A 16,921-nucleotide genomic window follows, 5' to 3' on the forward strand; every position below is an offset into this window, starting at 1 on the left:
ACAGCTGATAGGTCCCGTTTGTCTACGTGCTGTCTGTCCTTGCACTCTTCATGCACCAGCTATCTCAGCGTGCACTCAGGTATTACAAGATCAGATGACTTCTGTAAGAAGGTAAGAAGTAAGAAGGTAAGAAGGTAAAGGGGCCTGACGGACTGGCTGTCCAGCTGGGACTGCTCTGCAGTTTGCTCACATGGGCCAGGCCACAAGAATAGCTTGCTGGAGGCAACTCAGGCTCAAAGGCTGGTGCCATCTAAAGGGGCTCCCCATGTGCTGCATTGCTGCTCTTCTAGGCACAAGAGGAAAAAGGGTTCTTTCATGCCAGCTTTTACTGAATTATGGCCCCTCTTGGTCACATAGGGTCCAACATGACCACCAGCACCTCTTTCCTGCAGGTGTGACCTGCAGTCCCTGTGGACCACCACATCTGCCCACAACTGGCTGCCAATTCCCCCTCTGTATTTCCCCTTGAATCTAATAGCTGCTTGGAGAGCAGCTGTACAAAAAAAAAAAAAAAAATATGAAACTGGCCCCAGCATGGTCAGACAGGGCAGGGCAGGCTGTTCTTTCTGAAGACATTATCTGTCTAGCTTAATGCCAGGCACTGACACCACCCCCTCTCACTCCAGCTACGCAAGGCTCTTGCACATGCAACTTTGAACAAGATTTTTTTTGGTGCACTACTTCCATTTCACTCTGTCGTTAGGTGTGATGAAAGTCAGAGGCAGCAAAAGGTCTAGGTATTTTCCATGTAGAAGTACCACAATTATAGTAGCTAGGAAAGGCGGCAGCAATTCTGGAGCAAACAAAAGGGGTGCCAGGTTGCTCAGAAAAATGAGGAATTATTATCTTACAGGCCTGATTGAGGGACAGTTTTGCAAACAGGAGCAGTATTTGGCTAAGGATAGCTTGAGCATGAGCATAACTCTCGTTTCCTTCAGGAAAAGTTCAACACTTGAGATAAGGCATGAATCCCTTCAGCTTTCACCGCTTTTATCCCATCTGCTGTCCTCCACAATGCCTAGTGTCACACGCAGATAACTGCCCTTTGGTACACACACAGCAGCTGTATTCACTGAAGCTCATACACTTCTGAGTCTAGTAAGCAGAGCAGGCCTGCCATGAGGGAGACCGTCAGAAAGATACTGCCACCTTTGTGCACCGAAGTCAAGCTGTTCCAACCCCCGACTTCCCTTAGTGCTATGTGCATGCAGAGATGAAGAGGAAGGACCCTTGCCCCTCAGACTCAACTTCTTGCTCAGGCCTGTCTCCCTCGTCCACACCACCTATAAGCCATGAAAAGGTTTCTTAAATTCAACAGAACTTCAACAGCTGCCCACCTTCTTACTGGAAAGGATGATGGAGTTCTCCAATTTGTGCACAAAGAGGTTTGACTGAACTGGGATATCCCACCCACTCTTGTATTCACACTCTTCAGGATGCTATGACAGAAGAGCTGAATGACTTTTCAAGCACTGATGCAGGAGCAATGGGCTTTGAGTAGAACAGCCAACTACGGTTTCTCTGAACTCATTCAGAACAAGAGTTTTGTATCACTGTCTCTTCATTTGTAGGAGGCTGGCTTGCACCTCCCTTGTACAGCAGCAGTTTGAGGAAGGGGCTGGTTGAGTAGTGCAGAAATTACTTAATGGAACGGGAACAACTATGAATGGCACGAGCCAAAATAAAAAAATGCATTCAGAATGTCTTTAATCATGTAACACGAAAACTTCTTTACAGTGTCATGGCAATCTACACTTCACCATCTGCTTGATTTTTGTTCTGCCCCCATTTCTCAAATACAGAATAAAAATGACATTTTAAGAACAGAACACATGGCTGTTTCTACAAGACTTCGGTGCTTCAAGTGAGTATTTTTTTTGCCTGTTAGTCTTGTATAAACTTCTTAGACCATCAGAATTATTTCCTTCCATAAGAATTTTAAAAGATAAGGCGCTCTCCTCCCTACTCCCAGACCTTAATTGCATTACTAGGTGTGCCTTCTGGTTTAGGGTGGCAGCCTTTCTACCTCAGGCTCAGTATTAACCCCAGAAATGGAAAGTTGGGGAAGAAAAAAAAATATATAACAAAAAATAAATTCAATGAGTTATTTCAGAAGTATCTGAATGTATTAAAGTTGAGAGGTTAGCTAGAAATATTATATCTGGGGCAGAAGGATGCATCAAGCATCCATCAGGGCTTTGGAAGATACTCTGCACTACATAACACACGGAGGGATTTTGTTATGGGCCATCAAAGAAACTGTTGCTACGAAAGACAGAAGAGACGATCTTTCCAGTGGAATTAATAGTGCCTTCGCTATCCGAGCTGGACTCCGAATCGCTGCTGCCCGAGTATGCGCCCAGGCCAGGCAGGATCCCAATGCAGACTGCTGCTGAGGGACAGTGGACCGTGGAGCCTCCCACTGAGCTGCTCCCCAGGGGAACACAGGACGGTTTTTCTGAAAGAGAGGTACCTCAGTCAAAAACAAGAGTGAGGAAAAGATTATTATTATTATTTTTTTTTAATCAGCCCAGGAACTGCTGCATGCCATTCACCTGCTATTACCATATCAGTGGTGGATGATTGCAGGATTTAATTAAAGCATAAGGCAGCTTTACACTGCGCTAAAGCTACCCTGACAGGAAGGAAATGCTACCTCAGGAGATTTTTTTTTTTCCATCATAGTTATGCCCAGCTCTATGCTGGCATTACAATTTTTTATTCTAAAGTTGTCAGTTTGATGGTTGTCAAATACCAAACCCACTAAATAAGAATAAATAGCTCTGCTTTGTGTAACTGATTTTTTTTCCAATATAACAGCATAGTTGGGAAAAAGTTTCATTCCAGTGCTCTGCTACGTCAATGTCGTCCATCTTCCACAGCTAATTAATTTTTTCCAGTGTTCTGAAAGTTTCCTGAACAGAAGGAGATTCACGAAGTGCACTGGGTTGTCATTACACAATTGCAGCTCACCCTATTTGTGTCAGAGTATCTTGACAGCAAATCAATTGCAGCCCTGACAGCTAGGACTGAAACGCAACTTAATTTTTCTTCCTAGTTGCTCATAACTTTCTGAAATAAATTGGTTTCAGGATGGACAAGATCTCGTTGTAGCATGAGGAGTTAACAGTGGAGGTATACAAATACACCAAATGCTGCTGTGAAGAGGAAGTGAATGAACTGTTCTCCACACCTCCGGCTGATAGAGAAGCACTATGCAGCTAAGGAGACTCCTACTAGTTTATCAGGTAAAACACTTTAAGGGTAAAATCAGTTCAGCATTAGAATAAACTGCCTAAGGAGGGTGTGCACTCTCTGTGGAGATTCAAGAGCAGCTTAGGCAATCCTCTGTCAGAAATTGTTTAGGCAGGGGACAGACCAGTAACCAGTAGAGGTTCCTTCCAGCCTTATTTTCTACAAAGGCTGTCAGTGCCTATAGTTACCATTTCTACTGCTTTAGGAGATAACATGCCAACCAAAGTCTGTGCTGCCTAGCATAATGAAGGAGCAGAAAAGCAAATCCTCTATCAGATTTAACACTAAGTCAGTTGCTGTTCAGTTGAGAGACAGACAGCTTCCCGACTGCAGAAATCAGAACGTACCTTGGTTCTTTTCTTCATGATCAGTATCTAATTTCAACCTCTTCACACTATTCCCACCATCTGAACTGTGGAAAAAATAAGAAATTGTCTTGTTCCTCTTAAGCAATCACTTACTTACTGTGAAGTTAAAAGTCACATTTTTGCCTCAAACGCTACAGTGAATTCCAGCAGGGTCCCCTGACCATCACCACTTCTAACTGCTGTTAACTGGGGCTCCTCAGGGAATACGGCAGGATCCTGCAGTCAGCACCTACACTGCATGTACCCTCTGTTCACCTGGGAAGTAGAAGCACGCCTCTGGGAATCCAAGCCAGACCTCCTTCCCAGTAACCAGAGCTAACTGCAGGACTCCTATTTAGAGGCAAAACCCTAGAGGAGATCAGGAACGACTACGTGAGTTTCAACCACCCCACGTAACAAGAGGCTTGACAGTAGCAAGTGGACAATTATCACATTTGCAGGTCCAACATCAGTGTACTTCCCCTTCCAGGGTTTCTTTCCCTCAAGCACGTAGAGACCCTGTTCTAAAACATCTAGAAATCTCGCACCCAGTAAGTTCTGTAGCACTTCTCAGACATCTGCAGTGTCTGACCTAAAAGTCTAAGGGGGTCCCTTTTGGTTCCAAAGTGGTGCTTGGGGAAGGGAGCATTATTTGGGCTTCTGTCCCGTCAGAGCTTCTGTAGCTCCTCCTTGTCATTGCTCAGTTTCTCTTTCATCCTCTTGCACGTTCCCGACTCTAAGCCATCCTTATAAACAAATGCTTCCCAGCCTCAGCTGTGATGAACTGAAGTGATGAAGTATCAGCATTATTTGTATTATAGATGCATTAACTCTTTTTTGTCCCTGTCAGAACATGAAGTCCAGGTGAAAGGTTACTCTGTGCAGGGAGGTTTTAATAGTAAAAGTCTTGTGCAGGCAAACTACAAAACTCTGAGAGCAGATGTTGAATTCATGCTATGCCTAGTTTTGGCTGGTTTGCAACAGAAAATAAGACAGCAGAAATAGAAAGAAAGTCTGCGATGGCACTGACATGTCACAGTTAAGATGCTCTCTCCAAATAGATGCCATCTGCAGGCTTTACATGTGCCATTAAGCACACACCATCTCCTCTACATCCCACTGTGTTAACCAATAGTAGTTACAACAAAGAAGCATTGTTGGCTGCTTTCTATCACTTAGGTTTTTTTGGTTTTTCTCTCCCCCTAAAAAAAACAAACTACCCAAACCCCCATAGACCTGGTGTGGAAGAGCTTAACTTCAGTTTCCACAGACATGCAATCACCGCTGTACTGGTAGCTAAACGTTACTCTATCACTTAAGCTTCTAAAATAATCTCTCATTCTCTGGGACAGATTCAAAAACAGTGCCTGAATTTCTAGATGTCAGATTTGTTTCACGTATTAGATGATTCGTCTGGGAGAAATAAGTCTGGTCCCAGATGCCTAATTTTAACACAACCCATAGCACATCAGCAGCTGTGTTTGCAGGCTAAGATCAAAATAGCAAACAGATCACAAACCCAACTGCCATTCTCTCTGGGATAGAAAGGGTGCTGATGTATCAGTGCAAGTCAGTGAGGAACATGGGAAGTTTGTCTGATGACCTTGGGATTAAATTGGTATACAAAGTTCTTCTCTCATAACCTACATCCTCCACACACTGCTCCCAGCAACAATTAAGATAATAAATTTTCAACACAGATAACATAGGTTGATAAAATATGCAATTCTGAATCAAATTACATGAGTGAGGTAACACTGGTATTTTCAAATAGAGTTGTAAAATAGATTGCCTCTGGAACCCATAGCAGGATCACCCAAGCCTGGCAGTCTAGAAAGAAGAGTCTACCCACTTGCTTTACACATGCTTATCTATTTGAATTGCCTCATGTTTTTCCAACAGTTTGTGAGAACCTATGGAAACAAGGCTGGTCTTTTCTTGTACCTCCCCCCTTTTTTCTTTAGGGCTAAGGTTCGCACTTCATTCTCTGGAGGCAGTTTTGGCCTGCCTCCCTTTACACTGCTAACTAGGTTCCCATTCCTCATGCTTTTATAGAGGTGTGAAACTAACCTTCTGTGTTTCACAGCTCCTGCCAACAGCTTTGCCTGAGAGAATTTGTTCTTGTTTTCCACTGACTTCATGGGCAATTTCTTCTCAGCTTCCTTCTTTGGGTCCATACTGACTCCCACTTTGGTGAGAGTGCTGTGAATTAAGGGTTAAGGATCAACGAGGAAGGAATGCAGAAAACAGACACTTCCTCCCTGACATACTTAGCCAGCCCTGCTGACTGCAGCAACTGAAGTTCATTCACATATCCATCAAAAGCAAGTTATTTGTAATGTCATTTAACTGGCACATTCGGGCAGGACAGAAGAGACTTCACCCCCCGTGTCCGAAGCACTCTTGTGTATCAATACCAGCTCTCCCCACAAATACAACCAGGCAGCAGGTTAGGAGCTGCTGTTCAGAAGTCAGAAAGGTCAAACACACACAACACATCCAGCACTGTAAACGTACATTGCCCTGTCTTTTCCTGAAGGTCTTAGGAAAGAAAATAGGTCAGACTGGACCAAAAAAAAAAAAAAAAAAAGAAAAAAGGGCAATCCAGTACTTCCCCCTTCAATCTGGATCAACCCATTTGTAATTCAAATTTGCTGCTTTGATCCTTAATCCTTAAAAAAAAAAAAAAAAAAAAAGTAATATGTGGTCTCAGTTTCAATGCTCAAGCCTCTCTTAGGCTGAACCCAGCAGCCTTCAGCCTACCAAAGCAAAACAGCTCGATTTTCTGTATCAGTATTTATCACGGTAACTTGTCAGCCCATCTCTGTAAGGGTCACAAGGCTATTGCTGCCAGTAACAGCAACCTCAAAAGGAAGGAGACAGATCTGATTAAGGGTGCATGTGTTCAAACGTTCACCCAAAAGTCTAGACTGCACTGAAAAACTACATAGCTTAAAACATTGTTAGAAAGGTGGGATGCAGCTGAAACCTAGCATGAGGTGCAGCAGCTATGGCAGGTTCTCAGACTGAGTAAGAAGGCACTTGGTCTGTTAGTAAGGTGCATGCAATCTGTAAACATGCTAAACAGATGTGTGGCAGGATCTAGAGTTCTCCTTCTGTGGCAGGATCTAGAGCTAACGTTCAGTGTCTAGCAAGGCAAGGTCTGCCAAAGATCCTGCACCAGTGGAGACATAAAGACTTCTGCAAAACTTTTAAACTGCACATAGCAAAGGAAAGTTAACCTAATTTAAAAGGGTATTTGTTTACACCATTAAATCTAGCTTTCCACCAGTTTATTCTCTGACTACAGTTCCATTGACCAGCCAACATAACCACAAGCCCTGAGTTTCACAGGTGTGTCCCACCTACTGCATATAAATACTGAATACTGAAATTTCTATTTATGGACCATATATTTACGGTCACAACCGTCTCCACTCCCCCTCAACATCCGCAAATTAAAAATCAACACCTTGTTTTGAAGTGGCATGCTCAAACACTTTTAGATCAGGAGTTTGCTTACTTGATTTTCCTAAGGATACAGCAGCAACCCAGACTGCTCCCTACCTCAACTAACCTACCCCTCCTCAGTCCAAACCAGACGGTTCCAATGTTTAACATGGCACAGGAGTGCCATCCTGTGGCTATCAGAAGCAATCTGAAAGCTCACTGTGTCAAAGAGTTGGATGTCGCAATACACGATTCCACACACGGCAGCATTCAACCTCCACATTTCAGTTAATTACCACGTTACATTCTAATATTGCACTCCAAAAGCCTGACTTAGAAACCCAAAAACTTTTCTTTTAAGAGACAGAGAACTACAGGCTTTTCACTTCTATCTGGGATGCCATTCTCCTAATACTCCTGATCCACCAGAGACAGCACGTTTTAAGAGACTTTATAGGTACTGCTGTCATTAACGAATGCAACGCTATACCTAGCCAAGAAATGTCTCAGGAGAACTACAGTAAAAATAAACTTCTCAATCAAATGTCATCTGCATTTAAAAAAGCTGTCCTACGATAAGGCCTGCTTCTTGGAGGGGATTTCTACACTTGGGATATAAGACAAGAAAATGCTGCTCTCCAACACTTCTTTGAACCGGCTTAAAATAATCAATCTTTAAAACTTTAAACACAGTCAGACCAATGCTGAAAGGGCAGGGTAAGGAGCAAAATAAACCTAGCTATTCATAAAAGAGGAAGCAAAATTCCTCTGCATCCAGGCACGTGAATTTCTTATGCCTGAGAGCGCATTAAAATATTCCAAGGCATGTTTAGCATTAAGATGCATGGTTTCATGATTGTTTAACCTTAAAAATGTAGGGGGGAAAAAAGAAATAAAAAAGCTCTGTGGTACAATATTGACGTAGGTTTTTACTGTGGAATTAATGCCTCTGGGTAGCTTAAATTGGACCTTTTACCAGGAAAATGACCATATAATCAAATCCACTGAGTTGACATTCCATTTACTAGTTTGGAGGAACTCCTGCACAGTGCCTAATGACCCAGCACATTTAGCAATACCCTCTGCATTCTGTCACTGCAGGGATAAAGCAGTAGTAAAAATCTGCCTGTGCTTAATGCTGAAAAAACACCTTTTATATTTTGAAAGAACGCCACCAAAAATTTTAAACCCACACTTCATTTTGCAAGTTGCTCTGGAGGTGCTTGCAATATTATGTTTAACAAAGTCAAAAGGAACAAGTTAATGGAATGGGAAAAGCTCAGCTTCTCACAAAAAGAGGTGACCATAAAGCATTCTCTCTCCTTCCCTCCAGCCCGTTAGCAGTAAGTTCTACAATTTACAGCAAGACTTTGGATACAAACCTGGCTGATTCTGCTAAGACTGCAAAGACTGAGGTTCAGTATGCCTGTACGTCTGGAAGAGGCCCTGCTCTGTAAATTCAGGGATCAGTGTATTACGTGGCTAATTCAAGACAATGGTAGATTCCTTCTGGGCTGGTATGGTTCATCCCTGGATGTTCGTGACCTAACTAGAGCTGTCAGCTGCTTCCACAGCACAATCTTACACTGCACATCCCTGCATCAGCCAGACCCGCAAGCAACTGCCACAGAACCTAAATATATCCCATGAATACCCCATCAGCAGATCCAACAAGCCAAGGAAATAGACCAAATCCATCAGCCAACTCTGGCATACTTCTAAAAAAAAAAAAAAAAAGTAATTAAAATACATCTGTATTGCCTTTTCATGATTGAATTAGTGAGAGAACTTAGATACTCTTCACATATAACATGCTCTCAGTTCTAAGTCATTAACTCGTACAAGGTACTGCAGATCTCTGTAGCTTTGGCGCTACTTAGCTTTATTTGCTGAATATTTTGCTCACCTCATAAATATGAGCTGCTTGCTCTTCTTTCCGTCTTCAAACTCTTTCATTTACACTAAAGAATCCCTGAGAACTTGCACTTTGTTCACTGATGACTTAAAGCAACAGTTTTCATTAGGAGGCAAAGGAACCACCACAGATGAGGTAAAACCTCGCAAAACAGCATTAAACTCAGCACAGAGAGCAATCCTAAAATCAATCCCAACGTTCCCTGTCTGGCACTGATTAAAGAAAAAGCACCCTATACTGCTCTCTAGCATGTCTTTGTGAAGAGCTGGCACTTAACAACAAAATGGAACCAGCCTGTTCTCAGTACTGCCTAAAATCTGTATTCAGCTGAACCTCCACGGACACTGCCTTCCCAGAAGAAAGTCAGTGTATCCACACAGCTAGTTCACTTTTATTTCATTTCTCATCCTGCAGCTATCAGCAAGGGAAAACAAAGCTCATACTTCAAGAAGAATAACAGAAAGAGCAACTAAAATGTTATTTCAAACAGGTACATTAAAAACAGCCAATATGCAGTTGGTTGGAAGACAAGAATACTTATGGGAAAAAAAGCAAAAGATTAGAAGCAGTAGGCTTTCTTCCTTCATGTGCTTCTCTTTTTAGCTATGGTATCAGTAAGAAAAAAAAAGTCAATGGGGAGGGAGAGAGAAGGGAGGAAAAGCGTTGAAGACAGAGAGTGGGAAACAAACATTACTGCGGGAGATCCAAGCTACAATAAAAACATTCAACTTTAAAAGGCTATCATTGCTCATGTTCTGTAAAGCAGCTGTATTTATAAACAGAATGTGAATGACAGACTAAAACTACAGCCCAGACTCTTATCCCCTATATACAGCTGCCAGCTATATTAGCAAAGGATATTCTGTATTCATTTAGTTCTTTCATCTCTTCTTCTCTTCGCTGCTTTTCTATTAGCTCTTGCTGCCGAGAAACCTCATCAAGGAAATTTGTCTCATCTTCATCTAAGCCTCTTACCATATTTTCTGAAAAAAGGAAAAGAATGCATATTGATAAACTCAAGCCATCCGGGAAGCAGCCGTTTACCTTGCATCACTTTGCCATTCTTTTAGGACAATTTTCATCCAGCGATTTCAAACTGCCTTGTAAAATGTAACCACCCATACCTTGCAGATGGTATTTCTAATATTGTGCACAATATTTTAACTCAGCAAAGGCACTGGGAATGCAGGGAGCAGAGTTCTGGGTGACCAAGTGAGGCGTGTGTTCTAGCACTTGCACTGTCTTGTCTAGCAATGGGTACCAACCAGACCCCACAAAGGACAAGATACCCACTGCCTTCTCTAATCACGGAGTACAAAGATTTATGGTTAATGATACTGGATGCTACCAAGCCCAAACTCTTAAACACTTCTACAATAAAAACTACAACAGACTAACACAGTTCAGCCACAACACTATTACCACAGAGAATAGTAAGGCAAAATGTGTAGGAGCAGTATACTACTACTAGACTTGCAGATACAATGTCGGAAAATGGACTGAGTTTTCACACAAGCAGCCTTTTCTTAATGCTGAAATGTTATTTGGAATAGGTTACATGAAACAAATAATACCGACATTAAGCAATGATATAATTCTTGTTTTGGTTTCAGATATTAAGTTTTAGGCTGTCTCCTTAGAGTCTGTTCTTAGACCAATAATTGGAAAAAACATTACTTCTCCCCCATAAATCTCACCTCCAATTAAGATGTACATTTTCTTAAAACAAACAATTATTAACTTAACTGATGCCTGTTATAAATAAATAGACTCAAGACAATTCTTATCTTCTTAAAATTCAATTCTCTCTAAACATGCTACCCTACTTTAAGGAAAGTAAACGCTACTGCAGTAGGAAGGTCTTTTAATTTCTTCTGCAAATGCTCAACATCTCCCCATTAAAATGATTTATTTAGAGAGTTGGTAAAAAATATTTCTGAGAAAGACCAAGTCTTGCTGCTTGCAGTCAGCCTGAGAAAATCTGAACCCAAACACCACCTTGTATTAATTTCATAAGAGGATTTTTAGGCCTTTACTCTTTAGGCAGAGTTTTGGTTTTTTTTAAATCTTCACCCACATACTCAAGTCCTACTCACTCAAATGAAAAGCTAAGAAATCCGTATACACTGATAAATGGCAAGCTTCTGTCCCTGACAGAAAAGGTCTAGAAATCAGTTATTATTTGAGGTTACTTTTTACAGACTCAGCCCTACTGTTCCTGGATCTACAAAATGTAAACTGTAGTGTTCATACCTGCTGAGGATTCCTTCAGACAGCAAGAGCAGTGAAAATCTGGACATTTTTTGAAGCAAGAGACATGAATGCGTTACATTCTTGTTTGCCTGATCTGCAAACTACGAGATGCAGTGATAGAGATCCCTACAACTGCAAAGATTCTCTACTACTAAATTGTGCTTTAGTAGGTTTTGTTCTCCAGGCTCGCAGGTTTATGTTATTCTACAGGGGCTGTCTTAAAATTAGTGGTTGGTTTGCTTCTCGGTAGCCCCCTCTTACGGATGCTTCTCATTCCAGTACTTGGTTTACAAATTTCCTGAACCCAAGGGAAGATGCTGCAGTTGTAATATACGCTGGCAAAGGAAACAATTAATTTAGACATGTCTAGGCTGGTAGCAGTCAGATCTCTGGTAGACAATTAGACAAGAATTGCTTAGTCACATCAGCAAAAATGACCTGGATCAAATGTTACTGAAATAAAATGTAAACTCTCCACTTGAAAAAAATTCTGTGGGTACAGTTGAAGACTTTAACGCACTAATGCTCCTACCCATAACTTCCATTTTTCACCGCTAAAAACCACAAAAGAAAATTAAGAGACAGGAAATGACTTTCATTTATCGTTATTTTGGTTACCATCAGTGTTCAAAAATAAAAAATTAAAAATAGCTTTTTAGAGGATACTCCTATTATTTTTCATTTAAAATGCTAAAAAATGTAAAAAAATATATTTTACTTTGAGAAGATAAACATTGGAGGACATTCTTTCAAGACTGAATAACCTGGCAAAAAGAAGAACTGCTAGTATGCATCCTGGCTTTTATCTACACAAAAGGCTTAGAGTAACTAAGTTTGTGTGTTTAGACAGACACGAGTATTAGTATTAAGGTGTTTCTCTCCTGCGTTGTGTCATCAGTTCTGACTGATGAGAATGAGTATGCAGTAATGTACAACTTGCTTCTTACTCCACCAGAATTCTTATAGATATAGAAAATATGTATGAATATTTTATGGCAAAATCTAACATATTCAGGGACAAATCTTGTCACAAACAGCCAAACTGGTCTGAACTCTGATGAGGTACAAAAGCAGTCCAAAGTCCACCCATCACTGATCTTTAGGTAGCTCTTCCCACTTACTTTCTCCCAAAGAAATGTGGATTCCGAGGTGATTCTAAAAGCGTCTGCTACAACACTGGAAAGGCAGTTGCAGTAATTAGCAATGCACTTGACAGCATCTGCAGCACCAGGGAGCACTGCCTCGCAGGACTCAAACATTTTGCTACAGGTTAAGCATAGTTTTGTTGCATCCCGAACACATGATAATTTCTAGAGAGAATCCACTTCTGCAAACTGGAGCTTAAAGAGTACGATAGTTTGAGGGTAAGGATTCCAGCTAAAGAACCAAAATTGATCAGAACCTACAGTTCTGATCAATTAAAAATGGAGCCCCACAGTATCATCCTCATTTCTCTTTAGATAGAGCCAATAGCTCCCTTTTTCCCAAAATGCTTGACTAATAATTTTCTAGTTCTCATTATCATTTTTGCACTCAGCAGCACATATACAGGTGATACAAAGCAAAGGATTTTTTTATAAAACCAGAAATTCAAACATCACTAGAAATGAGGTTTTCATTTCACTACTTTTTGAAGAATCAACTCCTGTATGTTTACGTCTTCCAAACACTAATCTTGAGCCTCAAATCACTCAGTAAAGTTTGAGTCACCTGATTATGGCTAGGAAATGTAACACCTGTTGCAACAGAATTTTTTTTTTTTAATTGATTCAAATAGGATGATCTTGTGTTAAAGCATGAGTTTAAGTCACAAAACCACATTGCATTTCCACTTTTCCATCAATTGGTATCAGACCTTTTTTGTTTTCTTTTGGTTTCTATGCAAAATAAGCCTCATATTCCAGACTTTACAGGAATGCAGCTTAAAAAAGACTGAGTTTCACATGTGTGCAGTGCTGTCTTGATGCACAGAACATTATGTTAGCTGCAGGAATATCTACCATCTTTCAATACTTTCCTCCGGTCTCAGTTTCCCTCTCAGAGAGGGACAAGACATGCAAACATGTCCCTTAGATGCTGTATACAGCTGCTGCACACAAAACATACAGTGAGCCGGGTTTTGTTCAAAGTAATAAATGTTGGTGCTTACTGAATTTAAACTGCTCCTCAAACTCCTGCTGCTTCTTTTCTCTCTGTTCCTGAAGTCTTTCATACAATGAACGTGGGTCATATGCCTCCTCTGGGCATTCTGAAAGGAAGGAGCAAATCAGGAAATTAGGCGATGTGTAAAAAACCAACAGTTCTTAGTTTCTCCATGTGAAAGCCTTTTGAACTTGTAGAATACAAGCTACTACTTTTACTTCTGTTTTCCGTGTAAGTGAAACATTCTTTAATCTCTTTCCTTCAGCTATTAAAACCTATCCGATACCTTCCGGATCTTCAGGTTTTCGGACCTTTTCCCATTCCTCTTGCCTTCTCTTTCGTCGCTCCTCTAGCTCCGCTTCAGACACAAACCTCTTGTTAATCACGAGGTCGGCAGTACCATCTCCCCCATCCATTGTGGAACAGCCTGTCCTAAAAACACAGCGCGGCATTACTACGCATCCTGAGAAGAGACCCACTACACTCAGAAGGTTCTTGGCAAGAGAAAACGGGTGGAGGCTAGAAACTGAACGTGGAGAGCACTTGATACAGATTGTTAACAAACATTACTCAGTTGCACATCTGCTGCAGGACCTTGTGGGAAGCAGGGACACGAATAGTGTAACAAAATGTAAAGTAGCTATTACTATTGCATTCTTACACCATAGTCCAAAGTCTCTGAGACACACTTTCTATACAAATAAAATTAGAGGATGAATAACAACTGCTGCTGTCTGAAGACAGTAAGCGCCAACTGAGATAAGCACTAACTGCGTGAGTGATAGCACCTAAGGCTGATGGCATCACCTATTACTCCTTCTTTACTCTTTCTGTTAATTATCTTTCCTGTTAGTTGTCTGCCTTAGGCCACCTTTCCAGAAGTCCTATTTCAGTGTAATTCCCTCCCCAACGCCTTGGATTTACCTTGTTTAAAAAATAAAAATAAATTTACAACCCACCCCCCCCACACTCGCATCCTTTATTTCAGTTCTTATACCCCTCTACTCCAAGGAAAGGATACGACATTTGTTACGTGAATTCCTTTCGCTCATCCTGTGAAAACTGGAGAAAGCTTGCCTGTTTTCAAGGAATTCAACACGTGTTTCTAAGAGCTTAATGGTGAGACGTCAGCAATTACCGACTGAGCATTCTAATCCTCAAAAGCCCCACACCTCTCTGCACCCCTCTGCAGCTCTGCACCAAGCAGACCGTGCGCATCATCCCTGAAGAGCACGTGGACGTGCCCCAGTCCAAGCCCACCCCGGGCACGGCTGCAGGCACCCCCTGAGGAAAGGCGCGCCAGAGCCCACCCGCGCTGTGCTCCGACAGCTCACCAGCAGAACGCAGGCAGTGCGGAAAACAAATTTGTGAGGCAGGGTGCTTGGAGCCAGACCTGCACACCCTGCACTGGAGGAGCTAACAGAGAGGGGTGCAAGACCAACCTGTGCCAGGTCTACGGTGCTCAGCAGGTGGGGGAGGGACGGAATTCCCTCGGGCTAAAATGGGGCTGGGATTAGAAATCTGGAGCTGCATTACTTATCAAGGGGCACAGACCCTTCACACAACGCACCCCTCCTCTGCTTTGAGCTCCTGATGCCCAAGGACTAGGCCCAGGGTGGAGATGCACCAAGGAATCAGCCTAAGAAGGAAACACGAGGTCTTAACACGCACAACCCCAGGATGAAGTAACGCCGAGCTGCTTGTGCTAGTCAAGTGGCTCCTGACGAGATTTGTTCTGCCAGCTCCAGGCTAAAGAACTAGAGGAGGAACAAAACTTTTGTTCTTACATCAAGCCCCTATATTCAAGCACAATATAAACACGGCACCAACAGCCATTCAGCTAAAGCCACGCTAACGCCACGGTTACTGTCTAGTTTCTTCGTATTTCCTTAATGTAACTTCAACAAGCACCTCAGGAGTACAGCTAATTGCCCCCTGCACTGCTAATTATTGTCCATTTCGGACCTCACCCTGCCTGTATTTCAGCACTGGAAGAGAACCCAGTCCATTTATTCTCCCAGGAAGGGAGGAACGCAGTAACTCAAATAATGGTAGGAACAAGTTTACCATCCATCTTCCACACCACAATGAACGCACTCCAGCAGAAAGCAGTCCTGAAATTCTCACAAAAATGACACTTCCGTGGGGTATTGTTTGCAATACAAACAAAAAAACGACATCTCAGAAGAAAGCCAGGTTAGAGCACCATACAAATACTTGCTAGAAGTATGATGCGTTTTTAAGGTGGGAATTATGAAAACAAGACAAGAAAAAAGGATTTTACTTTAAGAAGTGGAGCAAGGAAGGACTGACCACGGGGTGGTGATTTTCCTTTTTTTTCCCCAAGTACCTAACAAATACCTGCCATTAAGATGAGTCCAACTTCCAGAAAGCACAGAACACCTGCTCTTAGAGTGTCATTTCTGACAGTGGCTTGAACTGGAAACTTTTACAGAATATGAAAACTGAATCTCCCTCCTGAACACAGGCCCTAATCACAAGGCTCCCCTTCTTACTCAAGTGCTGCATATACAAGGCAACCTGGTTCCCCACTCGTGCAAGCCCAACCTGTCTGTTTAGACAGGAACAAAACATTCTGACACAACGGTGACAAAAACAAATCAGAAGAGACAGATTCAGCAAGGGCACGGAATAACCTTAAGGCTAAGGCCTTCAACTGTGAACCATCTGGCTTCTGGTTCACCCAGCTCACTTGGACAACGGGCTTGAATCTACTTGAAATAGATTAGGATTTAATTATGACTTAATGTACGGCTGTGGTATTTTCACTACGATTCTAGAAAATGAGTGTCTGATGAAACACATTTTATCAAATAACTTCAACGCCCGCCACAACCTAGGGCACGACAGGGGGATCATTACACAGCACAGCGTTAACACGGCCGAAGCCAGCAAACCTCTCCACAGTCTTTGTCCCTCCTGACCTCAAACACACATAGGAAGCATCCCGAACCAGACGCAACACCCGTGCTCGCAGGCTGCCCTGCGTTACGCCGTCTGCTTGCCCGGTGGCAGCATCCTGGTGCGCCAGCACCGCGCTGTCACCGCAACGCGCAATGCTCCGCGCTACCAGCCGGCAGCAGCCGCAGGACGGGCGGGTAGCGCCTCACACAGCCCCCGGGCTGGGCCAGGCGGCGAGCGGAGCCCCGAACGGAGCGGCCGCCCCGGGGCCTGCTCCCAGCCCCGCTCCTCAGCGGCCCCCAGCCGGCGGCCCCCAGGTCCCGGCCCCGGCCCTCACCCCTCCGTGCGCGTCTCGTCCCGTTCCCGCTTCCGCTTCCGCTTCCGTTCCCGTACCCGTTCCCGTACCGCGGGCCCGTCACAGGGAGAGGCGCGGCCCGGCCCCCAGCGCCGCCATGCAGGGCCTGCCCGCCTCTCCCGCCCCGCCCCTTCCGCCCGCGGCAGCCAACCGCGGGAGCGCTTCCTGAGGCCGCGCCGCCTCCCGCCGGCCAATCCCCGCCGCCCTCCCGGCAGGAAGAGGAGAGCGCCGCCGCCGAACGGGCCGCGGGGTGACGTCACGGCGAACGGGGAGGGATCTGCA

At 43.3% G+C, this 16,921-nt stretch overlaps 1 protein-coding gene across 4 annotated transcripts; it reads right to left on the reverse strand.

Moving 5' to 3' along the window:
* Positions 1-1,690: 1,690 nt before the first annotated feature.
* On the reverse strand, positions 1,691-16,751 carry PSME3IP1 (proteasome activator subunit 3 interacting protein 1). 4 transcript variants are annotated; one of them, XM_035337033.1, is made up of 7 exons: positions 16,678-16,751; positions 13,649-13,794; positions 13,370-13,468; positions 9,829-9,950; positions 5,673-5,806; positions 3,603-3,667; positions 1,691-2,458 (listed from the first exon to the last, which is right to left on the reverse strand). In XM_035337033.1, exons 2-7 carry the CDS (start codon positions 13,776-13,778, stop codon positions 2,241-2,243), a joined length of 768 nt encoding a protein of 255 aa, XP_035192924.1. In that variant the 5' UTR covers positions 13,779-13,794; positions 16,678-16,751; the 3' UTR covers positions 1,691-2,240. The 4 variants fall into 4 exon arrangements, with proteins under 4 accessions (XP_035192924.1, XP_035192927.1, XP_035192926.1 ...); XM_035337036.1 differs by having other exon boundaries at positions 13,649-13,789; positions 16,678-16,698; XM_035337035.1 differs by lacking the exon at positions 16,678-16,751 and adding an exon at positions 16,622-16,662.
* Positions 16,752-16,921: the final 170 nt, after the last annotated feature.

The sequence above is a fragment of the Oxyura jamaicensis genome, chromosome 11 (assembly GCF_011077185.1).
Source record: "Oxyura jamaicensis isolate SHBP4307 breed ruddy duck chromosome 11, BPBGC_Ojam_1.0, whole genome shotgun sequence".
Lineage (NCBI taxonomy): Eukaryota > Metazoa > Chordata > Aves > Anseriformes > Anatidae > Oxyura > Oxyura jamaicensis.